Source organism: Chlorocebus sabaeus, chromosome 4, assembly GCF_047675955.1.
Source record: "Chlorocebus sabaeus isolate Y175 chromosome 4, mChlSab1.0.hap1, whole genome shotgun sequence".
Classification (NCBI taxonomy): Eukaryota; Metazoa; Chordata; class Mammalia; order Primates; family Cercopithecidae; genus Chlorocebus; species Chlorocebus sabaeus.
In genome coordinates, this window is record NC_132907.1 from 39913130 (window position 1) to 39931472 (window position 18343).

The window sequence follows — 18343 nt, forward strand, 5'->3', positions numbered from 1 at the left end:
TAGCTGGGATCACAGGCGCATGCCACTGAGCCTGGCTAATTTTTCGTATTTTTTTTGTAGAGATGGGGTGTCGCCAAGTTGCCCAGGCTGTTTTGAACTCCTGACCTCAGGCGATCTGCCCACCTTGGCCTTCCAAAGTGCTGGGATTACAGGCATGAGCTACCACCCCTGTCCCCTTTATTTCCTTTTCTTGCCTCATTGCTCAGGGTTAGGTCTTCACTGCTATGCTGAATAGGAGGGGTGAAAATAGGCATCCTTGTCTTATCCAAAATAGGTATCCCTGTCTCTACCAAAAAAGAAAAAAAAGAAAAATCAGTCAGGCATGCTGGCACGCTCCTGTAGTCCTAGCTATTCAGAAGGCTGAGACGGGGGGATCACTTGAACCCAGGAGGCTGAGGTTACAGTGAGTGATGATCACACCACTGTACTCCAGCCTGGGCGACAGTGAGACCCTATCTCCAAATAGATGATTGGAGATAGTCTCAGATGTTCTTTTGTATTTCTGTGTTATCAGTTGTAATGTCTTTTTCATTTCTGAATTTATTTGGGTTTTTTCTCTTGTCGATTTTGTTTATCCTTTCATAAAAGCAACTTTTTTTGTTGTTGATCCTTTGTACTTTTAAAAGTTCATTTTGTTTAGTTCTGCTCTGCTCTTTAGTATTTCTTTCCTTCCACCAATTTTGGGTTTGTTCTTGTTTTTCTACTACCTTGAGGTGCATTGTTAGATTATTTACTGAAATCTTTCTAGATTTTTGATGTAGGCATTTATTGGTATTAATTTACCTCCTAGCATTGCTTTTGAGTTTCGGTATGTCCTGCCTCTATTTTCATTTGTTGCAAGAAATTTTTTATTTCCTTCTTAATTTCTTCCTTGACCCAGTGGTCATTCAGGAGCATGTTGTTTAATTTTCATGCATTTGAACAATTTCCGAAGTTCCTCATTATTGATTTATAGTTTTATTCCATCATGATCTGAGAATAGTCTTTGGCTGGTGGACTTTATTTTTCTTTCAGCACATTCAGTACATCATCCCATTTTCTCCTAGCCTGTAAGGTGGCTGCTGAGAAATTCACTGTTAGTCTGATAGGTGTTCCCCTTCTAAGTGACTTGATACTTTTCTCTTGCTGTTTTATTCTCTTTTGACAGTTTGACTGTAATATGCCATGAATTTTTGAATTGCATCTGTTTGGGGTTCTCTAAGCTTCCTGTATCTGGATGTCTAAATCTCTTGCTGGACTTGGGAAGTTTTCAGGTATTACTTATAGGTTTCCTATCCCTTTTATTTTTTCTTTGTTTTCTGAGACACCAGAAATTTGAATATTTTATCACTTTATGGTGTCACATATGTCACATAGCTGTTGCTCATTCTTTATTTTTATCTGTGTGGGTTCAAAAGACCTATTTTTAAGTTATAAAGTTCTGCTTGATACAGTCTATCGTTGAAACTGTTGGATCTATTTTGCATTTCATTCAATGAATTCTTCAGTTTCAGAAAGTTTTTTTTATATCTAGCTCTTTGGGAAGTTTCTCATTCATATCCTAAATGGTTTTTCTGATTTCTTTGTATTATTTTTCTGATTTCTGTGTTTTCTTGTATCTCACTGAGCTTTTTCAATTTTTTTTGAATCATTATTTTGAATTCTTTTTCTGAGATTTCACACATTTCTTCATTGGAATCTGTTGCTAGAAAATTACCATGTTCCTTTGGAAGTGTTGTATTTCCTTCTTCATGTTTCTTGAATCCATATTTCGGTATCTGTACATCTGCTTTAACAGTCACTTCTTCCAATTTTTTGAATTTGCCTTCATAGGGGAGGATATTTTCCGTAAGATATGCATGCATTAGTGTAGTCTCAGTACAATTTCTTTGGCTGTAGACAGTATCAGTTGTGTGTGATTTCCTCAGAAGCTTAAGGTGCAGTTGTTAGTTGCTGCAAGGAAGCATTTGCTGGAGATGGGAACATCAGGTGGGCCCATCCTCCAGTCCCAAGAGTGGCAGCAGCAGGCTGAGCATGCCTGTCCTTGGGCCCCGGGGCAGTGTATGCTGGCAGTGATGTTAGGGGGTCCAGGTAGGCTGATTCTTGGGCCTCCAGGAAGCTTGCTTGGATGCCAGCAGTAGCATGGTGGGCAGGTCCTCGGGCTTGCTGCCCATAGACAGCAGGTGTGGTGCGGGCAGTGGCAGGACAACCCTCTGATTCCCAAGTGGTTTGCACTGGTGTTGGTGGTGACTGTGACGGCTGGGTGGCTAGTCTCCAGGCCCACAGGTGGTACAGTGGGTGGTGGTAGCAGCAGGTTGGGTGGTCCCTTCCTGAGGTCCCTGGAAGGAGTGCTCAGGTGTTAATGATAGATGCACCCTCCAACGCTCGATAGTTGTGCTTGGGCACAGGGGTAGGTGGAGCCAGGCTGGATAGGTCCCTCAGTGGTGTGTATAGGGCTTGGCCATGGTAAGTAGGGGTGTTTTTCTGTGGCAGCAGCCATAAACAGGTGGGTTGGGAGCATGCACTTTGGCCGCAGATGGTATCTGTGGGGCAGGGTAGCCTGTAATCAGGCTTGACAATGCACAGTAGTGGCTCTGCTGGCTCACTGCTAGTGGCTTGTATACTTTGGCCCTACGGCAGCACCCAGCTGTGGGTGGGGGACTTTAATGGGGTTTCAGAGATGTGGATATGCAGGGACTGTTGGGCCTCAGAGAAGGATGCAGTCTGCTGGGGCCTGGGCTCTCAAAATGGTGCCCTGCTGTAGCTGCTTAGGACTGGGGCAGTGGAGAGGGCGGGGATGAGCTCCCTCTCTGGAGCAGTGCCATCACGCAGTCCCCAGGCTCCCTGTTTGTGTGGGTTGAGGGTTTCTCCTATGGCTGGGATTGCAGGACTTCACAATGGGAATGTGGATGCTGTTGGAGGTCACTTACCCTTCTCCAGCATGGGAGAGCCTCCCCAACCAATCCCTGCCAAGCACCCTGCCTTGCTTCCCTCTCCTTACTTGCCTCAGATGTTTCCTGTCATTCTGGTGTTAAATTCCAGCAGTCTCTCTTAGGTGATCTATTCAAAGTGTGATTTATCTAGTACTGTTTTGGTGGTTCTTCAAGCAGAAAGCAAGTACCAGAGGCACTTTAGTCAGCCATCTTGAAACCCACTCCATTGTTTTCTACTAAATGGCTTGCTGTCCTCGACCATTTATGTACCCGTTAGGCATCTTCCTACTACTTTTGAAATTAGAGAACACCTTCATATTTCTGGTATAAATTCCAGAGACAAAATATAGCCCAGCAGATCTCTGGGTGACACCTGGTGTAAGTCATCTAGTCAGTGCAGGGAGATGTGGGTATGCAGGGAGAAGGCAGGGCTATGTGGTCCAAATAGGACTGACTGTGAAGGGGCAATTCCATCTAGAAGGGGAATTTAAAAGTAATCATGTTGCTTCTGAGCCTGTCTGCGACCACACACTGTATTGGTCATAGAGCTTTGTAAGTTCTTACTCTTAAAACAGAAGTAACCGAATGCCTTACCTAGAATGGGTTTAATAGATAAGGTTGGCAAATGGCATGTATGGGGAGGAGAGAAGAGTGGAATCTGCTAAGGAAGGAACCTATACAGCCTTTTTGCTATTAGCCTTGGCACTGAAACATGAGCTATGTCCCCTCTATCTAGTTCTAATGGAACAGTACTGAGAAGCTTCAGACATTCAACTTTTCAGTGGCAGTTAGGGAAGCTAACGGAATGGACTTTCTTTTAAAGGAAGTCATGTCAAGTGTTTGCTTTGCTCACAATCAAAGTAGAGCCACCAGAAAGACACTACCTTTTACCTTTGTTGAACCTACTCATATAGGAAACTTTTGCTGGCAAGATGGGAGGGGAAAAGCCAGTCCGGATTTCTGGGCATGTCAGCTGTGGAACTCAAGTTGACCCAAGGTCTGAGAAATTCAGGGTGTCCACTTTCTTGAGCTCTGCAGAAATGGAAGTCTTCACAGAGCTACACCGAGTACCCTGACCCAGGGTAATACAGTATGGGAACAAAGGAAGCACACTCAGGCCATGACTATTTGTCACTAGAGAAGCCAAAGCCTAGAGCACAAGGTTAGGTACAGAACCACAACTGGGGAATCCCAGAACTCTCACCGTGAAATAATTTCTGGGTCTATGGTCAGAGTTTCACTGATGGGGGAAACCTCTATTCTTGGGTAGATGTTCAAGGAGAAAACCAGCTATTTATAGGGGGAAAGACTTCACTTCAAAGTGTTGGAGCATGCTGGGTGTAGTGGCTCACGCCTGTAATCCCAGCACTTTGGGAGGCTGAGGTGGGTGGATCGCCTGAGGTCAGGAGTTGGAGACCAGCCTGACCAACATAGTGAAACCCTGTCACTACTAAAAATACAGAAAATTACCTGGGCGTGGTGGCAGGTGCCTGTAATCCCAGCTACTCGGGAGGCTGAGGCAGGAGGATCACTTGAACCCGGGAGGCGGAGGTTGCAGTGAGCCAAGATTGCACCATTACACTCCAGTCTGGGCAACAAGAGCGAAACTCTGTTCCCCCCCCCCCGCCCCCCTTCCCCACAAAAAGTGTTGGAGCTTAGTTGATTACTGATGATGTAAGTAAATGTTAATTCTTTTCACTGGCACGTTGGGGAAGCAATCTGGAGAAAATAATATTCAATATGAGTTTGCAGGCTACCTACAGTTAAAGTCAGGGTTCTTAGAATGAAAATATTGCTACAGGGATTTTAGAATCTTGAAAGAGGAAAGGCCTTGAAGTCCTGGCTCTGAGTTTCCTTCAGGTTGGAAGTAGCATGGGACTAGCTTAAGTCCATTTTATAGTTGATACTTTTGATTTTACAACTCACTTTTTTCACAGCTTGAACGACAAACAAAAATAATGATTCTGCAGAAAGCCAATGGTACTTAAACTAGCTGATGAGTCAGACTCAGTTAAACAGCTGGTGTGTTCTTTTAGAACTAGATGGTTTATACTAAGTACTTGATAAAATTAGATAAGCCCTGGGTCTTTGCCAGCTTTTGGGAACTGAACACCCATGGCAGTGCCCAGAGAGCTGGGAGCTGATTTGTGTCATCTATTTTAAATAGGCAGTGTCCATGGGGAGAGCTATGTATATTGTTTTCTCAGGACTGCATTTAATTAAGTCTATGAGTCATAAATTATTGAACAGAATTTTAAAGGGAATGTTAAAAATTATATTGTTATTGGACTCCCTAAAAAGAATCATTTCTGTATAAAATCTTTAGGGATGCACCCAAAGTCAAAGGCAGACTGACACGAGAAAGGGAAATTTCTTAGGTCTGATTAGTGTACAGAAAAGTCATAGAACTTAAAGGGGGTACAGGTACTACTGAAAGAATACACTTCTTTGCTGGATCATAACTAACCTACAAACCTGTATTACTTGCAAATACAGATTATTTAGTCTCAGTTGCCTTGTTAAATAGTTTGAGGGTAGAAGAGCTCTCTTTGGTGAATTAATCAAATAGTCCCACAGGTTGCCCAGAGCAAGGGCAACCTGTGCCCAGAATGCTAGCACTTTATCCCAAGACTCAGAATTAATGACGATACTGGGTCAGGCGGTGGCGCATGTCTGTAATCCCAGCACTCTGAGAGGCCAATGCAGGCGGGTTGCTTGAGACGAGGAGTTTCAGACTAGCCTGCGCAACATAGTGAGACCCTCATCTCTACAAAAAATAAAAATGAAAACAATTAGCTGGGCTCAGTGGCATGTACCTATAGTCCCACCTACGTGGGAAGCTGAGATGGAAGGATTGCTTGAGCCCAGAAATTTGAGGATGCAGTGAGCTGTGACTACATCACTGCACTCCAGTCTGGGCAACAGAGCAAAGCCCCATTTCTTTAAGGAAAACAAACAAACAAAAAAACCAATGGCAGCACTGGTCTTGACTATCAGAATTATAACCCAAATTGCAAGGGGAGGAAGTGTCCCTGAAATCCTGTTTAGAAAACCATAAACAAGGAAACACTTGTTTGTATACAGTTTGAAGGGTGTTACAGCTAGACTGGCAATAGATTCTTCTGAACAAGTTAGTAGGGCAATAGTTTTGTTTCTTTAAAGGATTAACATTTAGGCATTAATGCGTACGTGAATGTTTGCCTAGAAGTCCTGTTCCCTATATAATAATACTTCGATAACCATTTTAAATGCCAACCCTTCCTTAATATAAAACTTTTGCGTTGTTATGTTAAATAAACTATGTTTTCTCTTTATTCTTTTCTTTTAGCTTTATCTTCAAGCCAGGATGAAGGGAGACTGGGCAAGACTCTTACGCCCCACGCTGCAATTTGGTCTTGTTGCCGTATCCATTTATGTGGGCCTTTCTCGAGTTTCTGATTACAAACACCACTGGAGTGATGTGTTGACTGGACTCATTCAGGGAGCTCTGGTTGCAGTATTAGTTGTAAGTATACAGGTCAACAGCCTACATCTTGATATTGTTAAACATTTAGATAATAGAAAAAAAAAAATCCCCAGTGAGAAAACTGTGCAGTGGGCAAGAATCTCAGTGTTATTAAAAGTCACTTCAGGATACACAGCAGGTTAAAAACTAGGTTACTCTTTGTAAAACTTGGTATTTTTGTAAAATCTCAGTATTTTTATTGTAAAAAGCTCTGGCTAGAAATAGTTTTTTTAGGGGGGTATAAATTGAAAAAACTAATTCACATGTAGAAATAACTCTTTTATTAAGTATTGGCAAAATGAAGCTATTTGCTGAAGACATAACAAAACAACTCTTAATTTGGAATAATCTTTAAAAAATCCCAGTTAGTCTCTAATTTTTTATATGCTTTAATCTGTACACCCCCAAAGTATATCCTTTTGTTTATATTTATCTCAGGATGCTGTTGATCACGAGTTTTTAACTTGATCTAAATTAAATATTTTGCACTGTAGGCTGTATATGTATCAGATTTCTTCAAAGAAAGAACTTCTTTTAAAGAAAGAAAAGAGGAGGACTCTCACACAACTCTGCATGAAACATCAACAACGGGGAATCACTATCAGAGCAATCACCAGCCTTGAAGGGCAGCAAGGTGCCCAGGTGAAGCTGGCCTGTTTTCTAAAGGAAAAGGATTGCCACAAGGCAAGAGGATGCATCTTTCTTCCCAGTGTATAAGCCTTTAAAGACTGCTACTGCTGCTATGCCTCTTGGATGCCCACTTTGTGTGTACATAGTTACCTTTAACACAGTGGTTATCTAATAGCTCTAAATTCATTTAAAAAACTCCAAGCCTTCCACCAAAACAGTGCCCCACCTATATACATTTTTATTAAAAAATGTAATGCTTATGTATAAACATGTATGTAATATGCTTTCTATGAATGATGTCTGATTTAAATACACATATTAAAATGTATGGGACAACCAAATCCACACTTGCAGGCATTTGTAGTCAACTGTAATCAAACAGGTGGTGAATAATTTAAAATCTCACATTCCTTTAGCTGACTCTACAAGTAGAGGCTGGCAGCAAACACAATATCTCTCTTGATTTTGGTGATTCCTAAGAGAAAAGAAAGTAAGGTTTAAACTTTCAAGACCACAAAACACCTAACTTGTCTCTACCGAAGTTTTAAAGCCAGTATACCAACCCCGATTCAACTGGTGAGAGAGCAGACTGGAAAGTCAAACACCCTGCTGAACACCTAGAGGAATCTGCAGCTACCTCAGTGAGGTGGAAAACAGAAGCCAGACCCCCGTTCTTTTGACTCTGAAATACTCCATGGGGGCTGGTCAGGAAGGCGGTATCTAGAACTGTTTAAAAAGATAAATTCTAGGTCGGGGGCGGTGACTCATGCCTATAATCCCAGCACTTTGGGAGGCCAAGGCAGGAGGATCACCTGAGGTTGGGAGTTCAAGACCAGCCTGACCAACATGGAGAAACCCTGTCTCTACTAGAAATACAAAATTAGCCAGGCGTGCCCGTGCATGCCTGTAGTCGCAGCTACTCGGGAGGCTGAGGCAGGAGAATCACTTGAACCTGGGAGGCAGAGGTTGCAGTGAGCTGAGATAGCACCACTGCACTCCAGCCTGGGCAACAAGAGTGAAATATATGTGAATACCACACTGTCTCCACAAAAAAATAAAAATAAAAAAAAAAAAAAAAAAAAAAAATTCTAGGAAGGACTAAACTGTCTAAAGAAATGTAAATCCAAAGACTTGGATTTTCAACCTATATCAGAAGACACTGTTTTTTTCAGTTCCCATGTTAAAGTCTTTTAGGCTTAGGAAGGACAAATACAAATTTTGATTACAAATTATTTTTAAAACTTTGACACCTACACTTCAACTCTGAGTCATTAAACAGGCCTGCATTTATCAACAATGTGGAAATATAAGCCAGCTTTTGCAAACCTCTTCTTAGGACACTAAGTTGTTAATAGAAATCACTAGCATTGACTGACTCAGCAACCATGTGGTTACTATTCTTTGATGCTTTAACTTAGTCCTTTTTCTTGGTCAAGATTCAGTAGACATGACAAAACTATTCACAGACATGCTTATGCCCCTTGTCCCCCCCACACCACCCCATTACTACTACCTTGGTTTAGCCATCCTTTCTTGATCTGGTCTCCCCGCTTCTACTGTGCTACTCTACAGACTTGCCCTGAATGTAAGAGCAAGAATTACCTTGTAAAGTCCAAGTTAGGGCAGTCACTCCCAAGCTCCACACCTCCAATCACTGCAGAGTTGAGAAGCCTGCGGCTAGGAACTATGGAATACTTTCCTTTCTCACTTCAACCCCTACTACTTTACTCACCGCCCATTCTACTCCAGCCATACTGGCCTCTTGCTGGTGTTCATGTATATTAAGCATACACCAAGGGGCTTAATTGCCACCTTCCCTGTGGAGGCCCTAGACCATTATTGTATCCATCTGGCAATTCTATTGTCTTTTCTGCTTATAGACTTTATCACCATCTGATAAATTTAATTGTTGACTTATTGTCTATCTCCCCACACTAGAATGTAAACTCCATGAAGGCAGGGGTGTCTTTCTGTTCACTGTATTCCCTAGTGCTTAAAACAATGCCTGGCATGTAGTGTACAATTAATATATGTAAATGGATGTATATATAAAATCTCAACTTTTCTCCCACCCAACACACTAAATTTTACAGAAACACTAGTAGATAGCTCTCCATGACAATGCAGTGAAGAACATCTCAAAATGTCCTCCTGGGTTGTGGTCCAGGGCTCAAGATTTGCTTCACAAAATTGGTCTAAATTAGAAACAGCTTATGCATTTGATACTGACCTTCTGCAAATTTATTTTCCAGCTCAGTGTTTCCAATGGCTTTTGCTGCTTGACACATTTGTCGAAGCAATTCTTCTAGGCGCCTCATACAACGAATTATGCTGCCTGGATAGAAAAGGAACAAAACACTGGTAAAATGGAAATAATCAGGAACAGCAGAATTTTTGTTAAGAGGCAAGGCAGGAGAACACAGGATAATACTCTGAGGGACTTCCCATGAAGTAAATCAGGTAGCAAACCTGTTAGGTACTGGGGAAGGCTACAAAGATGAAAGAAAGGCTTAACTCCACCTTTGACTAATGGTAGAGAGATACCTGTTTACTACTAACGTGCTGACACTTGGTATTAAGCAGGAAAACAAAATGCCCTAGGAGGAGGGAGCAACTTTGGGTGAAGGCTGCAAGGACGACATAATCTGTGTAAGAATCAACAAGGGAAGGACCACCATGACAATGCAGAAAAGCCTGGCAAACCGCAGCCATTCAAGGACCCTGAGTGGCCTAGTGAGGCATCTGGACACCATACCATCTCATAGAATGCAACAGACTGTTTTTAGCAGGAGAGTAACAAGATAAAATTTGTCATTTTAAAGGTGCATTCATTCTTCTTGACCTTAGATTCTTTCATTAGTGCATTCTTTACAGAGTGTTCTCAAGGAACACAAGGAAAGAAGCCTTTTCCCATGGGTCTAGAATCTGTCTGAAAAAAGTGTTTGTATCAAAGCTGGAGCTATAAACATAGTTTCACTTTTGCTAGACTTGTGCAAAGAGGGGCAGAGATTGTGAGATCCTTTCTCTAAAATGCTTGTGACTTCATTTTTAATATATGAAATACATTAGGAATACCAGTTCTCAAAATGCAATCTGTAGGAACAATGAACTATTTACACTATTATTAAATTAATAATAATAATTTGTTATTTCTATTCTCAGCTGCTAGGAATGCAGGCTCCAATAATACGGACTTGCAATGAAACAGGAAATCCAATTGCAGAAACTTCTGGGTGTCAAGAGAGAGGGTAGGAGTTGGGAGAGGGTAATGTCATATACTTATGCAATCAGATATTAAATGTTTATGCAAACAATTATATCCAAAGAGAATTAAATTAGGTAGTGGCTCAAAATATAACCAGATTTTTACCTGAGACGAGATTCTCACAGATCATTCAGGATTGAAATGAAATCCTTTACAAAGTCCTCTGCTGTGTAGGACATTAAAGAGCCAGACATATTCTCAAACATTGTTTTCACTGACTTCAAATGTGTACCAAGAAACACAATGTGATACTGTATATTATTTCACAAATTTTAGTAACTCGTGTTAACCAGAATCTGCAAAAGTTATCAGAGACCAAGCCATTCGAAGTAAATTAAATTACTAAGATAAAAACTAAGGCAAGTAAATGCACATTCAGGCCAGAGAGCACTGTCATGTCACATTTTGTAAACATTTCGATTCAATTTCTGGAAAATTGACACAGTTTCAGGTAACAAGCAAATTAGGCCACTGGGCACAAGGTTGCATATACAATGGCTGTGGTTGTTGCCCACAGAGTCTCATCAACAAATCACTGGGTGTGTGCATAAACACCAACTGTCCACAGCTGCCTGAAACATAGAGGCTACCCGCCCAGGGATTAATGAAGACTAACCACTAAGTAGTGAATTGTCTAGCATCTCTCCTACCTACTATCGTTCTCTGTAATCCAAGGGCTCTCCTTACGCCCAGCTTTAGAAGTCATCCTGCCTCATCAGCCTGACTAGGTGCTAGACAAAAGTTTTAAAGCCATGACCCATCACAGGCTAAATGAAGCTGACCAAAACCGAAACAAAACCAAACTACATTAACCTACTGGTTTGTTACAATTTTTTTCTTTTGGTCCTGCCAGAGTAGAAAGAGAAATCCAATTCTTTCTAGTTATTGTCTTTAAAAAATCAAAAAATCTTTTTCAAATAGTGGTAAAATATAAAACATAAAATCCACCTTTTTAACCATGTTAAAGTATACAATTCAGTTACTGCCCTTTTTTATATTGAGGTTTACTACATTCTGGAAAAACTCACATGGAGATAAGAATTCACACACCATAAAATTATTTTAAATAAGTGTACAACTGAGTGGTTTTTAGTATATTCAGACTTGTGTAACCATCACCATTATCTAATTTTAGAGCATTTTTACCACCCCCAAAAAACCCTGTTCCCATTAAAGCAGTTACATGTCTTCCGGACAGCCCATGGCAACCACTAATATGCTCTGTCTCTATGAATCTGCCTATTCTGGACATCTCATATAAGTGAAATTATACACTATGTGGCCTTTGTGTCTGCCTTCTTTCAACTTAATGTATTCAAGGTTTGTCCATATTGTAGCATGAGTATGTCTTTTCTTTTTTATAACTGAAAGCTATTCCATTTAATCTTTATTAAAATGGAACACCTTGCCATTTAGAATGGCAAAAACCAAATTTATTTTGCACCAACCTAATATATACCACACTTTATTGATCTATTGATGGACACTTGGAACTATATGCTTTTATTTAAGAGCAATTTTAATAAACATCACCATTACCCAGTTGATGAACAAAACAGCATCATTCTCATTAAGGACAGTAAGCAGCAGATTTTCCAGAACAGAATTTCTGCCTTCAGCTTTCTGGCATACCCTAAAGCAGTTTCCCACAGTTCATGCTCTGACCCTAATTTAATACTCCTGTCTAGCTTGGCCTGAGGTTAGAATCACACATGTATCTTGCAACTACTTACTGCTAAACCCCAGCTTAGGCTGAACCCTTTCTTGAGAGCAGAGACTGTTGCTCACACTGTAACTAGCACGGCGCCTGATTCCCACTAGGGTCTCAGCATTATTCATCAAATGAGTAAGTATCAGGTACTCAAATTGTGCCAAAATGTAAAGACAGAAACAATTACTAATAAATTGTTACTCTTATTATTAGCAATAATACTTTTAAAAGACAAATCCACTGGAAAACCACTCATGACACTGATGATGCTAAGAAAGGGTTAAACTGCTACTTGAAAGGCATGTGAGAGAATGTGTGGTGGGGACAGAGTTGAGAAATGCACTTCACAGCATTTGCTTTCAAAACATGTGGCATACAGAGGGAGGAGAATTGAAAAGAAAAAGCATATGGCAGGCAGAGGTACAGTAAATAGTTTCAAGAGATAATTCATCATAGAATTTTTCCTAATGACACTTGCTCAGTGGAAAGCAAATCCTTTGTCATCCTTCACAGTTAAAGAGTACAATGTTGTTTATGTAGAGTCGGAAATAAATAGTAACAGCCTCTGGATTGCTTGACTAAAACCCTAGGCATCAGCCCATACAAATATTTTGTTTAAACTATCATTCAAATTTAGTTTAATGGAAATAAAAAACAGCTATATTCTATCATTTTTTTTTTCAGGGTGATGATAAATACTTAAATAGTCTTCAAAATTTCTCAACTGAATCACAATATGAACTTTTCTTTTGCATTGGACATCCCCCAAAAACACGGTTTTAATCACTACAATGTTAACTGCCTCAGTTAATATTTGAAGAATACTTAAAACTACTTCTGAGGCTCAGGATATGAAATGACCACTTTTATTTTCATATAAAAAGAAAATTAAGAATATTATTAGGAACAAATATGGTTTGCACACAGCACATTAGAAAGTTCCAATGCAATTACTGTCTGCCTGTAAAAACAGACACACTGTACTGTGTGCTACAGCTTTGATTACCATATTTTTCCAATCATAAAACATGTATAGGCAGGGTGCAGTGGCTCATGCCTGTAATCTCAACACCTTGGGAGGCCGAAGCAGGTGGATCGTTTGATCCCAGGAGTTTGAGACCAGCCTAGGCTTCATGGTAAAATCCTCTCTACAAAAATTAGCTGGGCATGGTGGTGCATGCTTGTGGTCCCAGTTACCTTGGAGGCTGAGGTGGGAGGATCGCTTAAGAGCCAAGATCATGCCACTGCACTCTAGCCTGGGTGACGGAGCCAGACCCTGTCACAAAAAATAAAAAAACCCACCACATACAATAACGAGATGAGGAGAGAATGGCTATTCTTGAAATGGAAGCACTATATAACACTATAAAAATAAAAGAGATAATTAGTATCCTAAGATGAAGGGGTGGCCTGCCCCTCCACACCTGTGGGCGTTTCTCCTTAGGTGGAATGAGAGACTTGAGAAAATAAATGAGACACAGAGACAAAGCATACAGAAAGAAAAAGTGGGCGCAGGGGACCAGCGCTCAGCATACAAAGGACCCGCTCCGGCACCGGTCTCTGAGTTCCCTCAGGATTTATTGATCATTATCTTTACCATCTTAGAAAAGGGAAGTGGCAGGATAATAGGATCATAGTAGGGAGAAGGTCAGCAGTAAGACATATGAATAAAGATCTCTGTGACATGAATAAGTTTAAGGAAAAGTGCTGTGCCTTGATATGCATATGCAAACATCTCCTTAAACCTTTTTAGTGCATGAAGAGCAGCACTGCTGCTAGCACACCCCACCTTCAGCCCTAAGGCGGTTTTCTCCTTTCTCAGTAAATAGAACATACAATTGGGTTTTATGTTCCATTGCCCAGGGACGGGCAGGAGACAGATGCTTTTCTCTATCTCAACTGCCAAGAGGCCTTCTTTCCTCTTATACTAGTCCTCCTCAGCACAGACCCTTCATGGGTGTCAGACTGGGGGACGATCAGGCCTTTCCCTTCCCACACGGTAATATTTCAGATTATCACATGGGGAGAAACCTTGGACAATACCTAGCTTTCCTAGGCAGAGAGGTCCCTGTGACCTTCCGCAGTGTATGTGTCCCTGGGTACTTGAGATTAAGAGAATGGTGATGACTTTTAACCAGCAAGCTGCCTTCAGGCACTTGTTTAACAAAGCACATCCTGCACAGCCCAAAATCCATTAAACCTTGAGTCACCACAGCACATGTCTCTTGCAAGGGCAGGGTTACAGATTAACACCATCTCAAATACAGAACAAAATGGAGTCTCTTATGTCTACTTCTTTCTATATAGACACAGTAACAGTCTGATCTCTCTTTTACCCACACTAAGAAAATGAAGGTTCTCATTTTTTGCTACTTATATCAAAGAATAGTTTTAAGGGTGAATACACAGTATATCCTAACTTTTAGAAAGGTTTAAGCTGATCTACTGGCTCACACACAAGAAAAATATAAAAATTATGCTGATGTTAGATCTAACTTCAAGTTAGAGCTAAAAAAATGAATTTCTCAAATTTTCAAACTGAGATTTCAAGCAAACTCTGATGTAGAAATAGCCCGAGTGACTGAAAGACTTCAGGAATGCCAGTATGTGTAAGGGTAAACTGAGGCTGGAGCCAAACCAGGAACGAAGACACAAAGCAAATGGCAGTGAGAACAGCTTTTATTAGGGCTTGCGAGCGAGATTCCTCGGTCCAAAGGTGTGGGCCAAGGAAGTCACGCTGAGGGAGGAGGGTATGGGCTTTTTATAGCCCAAGAGGTAGGGAAGCTGGTTGTGCAAACAGGGCCTGGGGGGTCTTGAAGCCACTAGGGCAGGAGTTGAGTAAGGGTCATGGGAAAGGGGTCTTTGGAAACTGTTAACCATAACTGCTGTTTACGAACTTGTGGAATGCAGGTGAGCTGCAGGTCATAGGGGGAGCGTGGTTGCCCAGCCAGAATCTCTGACGTATGTAAGTCTGAGGGTGTGTTCAAAGAGGAAGGGAAGTCTTTAACAAAAGGCCTGCTACGCCAGGTAACGCCGCCATGTTGGGTCTAGATTCCTGCTTAACATTCCAAACTCTTTCTAATAAGAAAATGGGGCGACGTGTTCATCTGGCTGCTTCCTGCTGGTATGGGTCGTCATGGGGTTCTTCGGAGGTCAGAACTTGGGTATGGGGTGGAGCAGCATCTGATTGAAAGTGACCTGGGAGACTTCTTTCATGCAGTCCTGGATGAAGTGGAGGACACAGGGAGCTATGAGTAGCAAGAAGCCAGTGATTAGTAAGGGGCTTAGAAAGGGTAGGACTTAATCGGCCACAGACGACTGCCACCACCTAAGTGAGGGCCTTGATCCGAGGTTTTTCTGGTGGAGTCTTTCCCGAATCTTTTCTAGAGTGAGGAGATTGGTTTCTACTAGTCCTGACTCATTGATGTAGTGTTCGGCTGGGAAGGGGAAAGGAGGGGGTTAGGTTAGAGGAGTTAAAAGGGCTGGGTAAGGGTACTGCAACCAGTGGGGAGTTATTCAAGGCTGCACACAAGAAACGAGACATGTTGTGTACCTCGGCCATGTGTACCACTTGAGCCCCTTCCATGACTAAGGTTAGCCACGAAAAAGGGTTGCTGCTGTCCTGGGGCTTGCTGCCTGGGCTACAGCTGAGATGGCTTCCTCCTGTTGTCTGATGTCAGAGGCTAGGCTGACGAGGCTGCTCACGACCTTAATGTAGGCCTTAAAGATCCTGAGTTGGGCCATGGGATAAGACTCACTGTGCCCACCAGTCCTAGGAAGGACTCTTCCGCATCCTGAGGAGGCTGGAGAATTGCAATGAGGCTTATTCTATCTGCTGTGAGGCTTTTTGTAGTGGGTGTGAGGAGTATGCCTAGGTAGGTGACAGAAGGGCTGCAAAGTTGAGCCTTAGCTGGGGTAACCTGATAACCTCGGTAGCCTAGAAAATTTAAAAGTGCAGCAGTACCTGCAAGGAAGCACTCCTAGGAAGGACTACATAGTAATAAGTCATCGACATACTGCAATAGTGTGCTGTGGGTCAGGGGACGGAGGACAACATCCTGTGCCAGTGCCTGTCCGAAAAAATGGGGGCTATCATGGAACCTTTGAGGCAAAACAGTCCAAGTCAGCTGGGAAGAAATATGAGTGTCTGGATCTTCCAATGTAAAAGCAAACAGAAAGTGGCACTCTGGGTGTAGAGGGATGGTAAAGAAGGCATCCTTCAGGTCAAGGACAGTGAAATGGGTGGTGTTGGGCAACGCACGAGAGGAGTGTATATGGATTAGGAACAACTGGAAAGGTAGGGACTACTGCCTCATTGATGAAGTCCTGCATGAGATGATAGGCCCCAGAGCTTTTCCGTACAGGCAGGATAGGAGTATTGCATGGCGAGTTGGCGGGAACTAGAATGTGCTGTTGGAGCAGGCGTGTAATGATAGGTTTTAATCCCTGTCGATGTTCAAGGGAGATAGGGAACTGGGAAGGATCTTTTAGCTGGATGCGGACCGGAGTGTGGTGCTGGGCAATGATCGGGGTGGAGGTGTCCCACACCTCAGGGTTAATGGGGACTGGAAATGGGAGATGGGGGTCAGGCTGGCGGGGTTTGTCAGGTGAGAGAAGGGGGAAGAGGAACGCAAGGTGTGGGGAGGGGTTGGGTCGGAAGTGAACTGAGGCCCCTAGCTTGGAGAGGAGGTCTCGTCCTAACAAGGGGACTGGGCACGAAGGAATGATAAGAAATGAGTGCGAGAAGAGGGAGCCATCCAGGCGGCAAGACAGAGGAGGAGTCTGGTGGTAGGTGGAGGGAGTGCCGTCAATTCCCATGACTGTGACAGTGGAGGGGTGGCTGGGGCCACTGAAGGAAGGCAAAACAGAGTAGGCAGCCCCCATGTCCATAAGGAAGGATATGGACTTACCCGCTACCTGGAGCATGACCCTGGGCTCGGTGAGAGTGAGAAGGGTCCCTGAGTCTGGGCCTCTTCAATCTTTGTCAGTGTCGAGGAGCTGGAAGGCGCCTCCAATACCTGGAGGAGGGTCGTCATGTGGAGGCACAGCAACCGTCCTTAGGTTGGGGCAGTCTGACCTCCAGTGGCCCATCTGCCGACAGTTCGGACAGGGGCGAGCTGGCTCCTTTGGGTTAGGGCACTGCCTGGCCCAGTGGCTGTCATTGCTGCTCTTGAAGCAGGCACCAGATGGCACTCGGGTAGTACCTCCTTTCTGGGAGCTCCTGGAGCTGGCCGGCCTCAGGGCTGCTACCAAGGCCTGGGTTTGGAGTTGTACCTTCTGTTTTAGCCTGGCCTGTTGTTGGGCCTCAGCTGCTTCTTCCCTGGAGTTGTAGACCTTGAAGGCCAGTTTGATTAAATCCTGGATGGCAGTTTGAGGGCCTTCCTCCGCCTTTTTTAACTTATTTTGGATATTGGGGGCTGACTGAGAAATGAAATATGAGGCCAAGACGGTCCCCCCTGTGGGGGAGGCAGGGTCAAGGCAGGTGTACTGAATAAGAGCCTCAGTCAGCCGGTTAAGAAAAACAGCCGGATTTTCATCTGCGCCTTGGACTACCTCCTTTAGTTTGTTAAAGTTGACTGATTTGTTAGAGGCTGCCTGCATGCCGGCAAGAAGGCACTGAACCATCATGTCTCAGCGGCAGCGGCCTGCCTGCCCTACCTGGTAGTCCCAGTCGGGCTCAGCCGAGGGTACTGCCTCGGTGCCGACTGGCCTGGCAGGGTCAGTTAAATGAACCTGGTTAGCATGTTGCCTGGCTGCCGCTAGGATGCGTTCCTGCTCCTCAGGAGACAGGGTTGAGGTCATAACGACATGAAGGTTGTGCCAGGTGAGATCATACGCCTGGCATAGATACCTAAACTCTTTGATATAACAAGTAGGATTGGCCAAAAAGGAGCCTGCACGCTCCTCAACCTTAGACATGTCTGCCAATGAAAACAGCACATGGACCCGGACTACTACTTCGGGGTCCGCTGAAAGGAATGAGGCACATCCCCCACGTATCTCCCAACTTCCTGAGCCCAGCACAAACACATTCCTCCATATTTCTTTCAAACTTCAGAAAAACATCACCTGGGAGATCTCCGATAAGGAATGCTAAATGTATAATGTTAACCAATTGTAATGCAGTAACCGAGAGAACTACCTTGTTCCCTGTAACTTTACATATCCTGTTTACATCGGGCTATAAAAAGCAAGCACTCGCATTGTTTGAGGCCCTCTTGTATGCTGTAGAATGGAGGGACCAAGTTCAAACTTGTAGTAAAGATCCTTGCCGCTTGGCTTTGACTCTGGACTCTGGTGGTCTTCTTTGGGGAACAAAC

The 18343-nt window shown here is 43.1% G+C and overlaps 2 protein-coding genes across 3 annotated transcripts in view; one reads left to right on the forward strand and one right to left on the reverse strand.

Moving 5' to 3' along the window:
• The window catches only part of PLPP1 (phospholipid phosphatase 1), a 108775-nt gene extending 101387 nt beyond the window's left edge, over positions 1-7388 (forward strand). For both annotated transcript variants that reach the window (XM_007972598.3, XM_007972589.3), the window contains exons 5-6: positions 6241-6417; positions 6912-7388. In XM_007972598.3, coding sequence (XP_007970789.1) covers positions 6241-6417; positions 6912-7040 — 306 coding nt within the window. In that variant the 3' untranslated portion in view covers positions 7041-7388. The remainder of the gene's footprint in view (positions 1-6240; positions 6418-6911) is intronic.
• MTREX (Mtr4 exosome RNA helicase) overlaps positions 6684-18343 on the reverse strand; it is a 130759-nt gene continuing 119099 nt past the window's right edge. Inside the window, exons 26-27 of the mRNA XM_038010397.2 lie at positions 9278-9382; positions 6684-7522 (exon numbers count right to left, since the gene is read on the reverse strand). Coding sequence (XP_037866325.2) covers positions 7470-7522; positions 9278-9382 — 158 coding nt within the window. The 3' untranslated portion in view covers positions 6684-7469. The remainder of the gene's footprint in view (positions 7523-9277; positions 9383-18343) is intronic.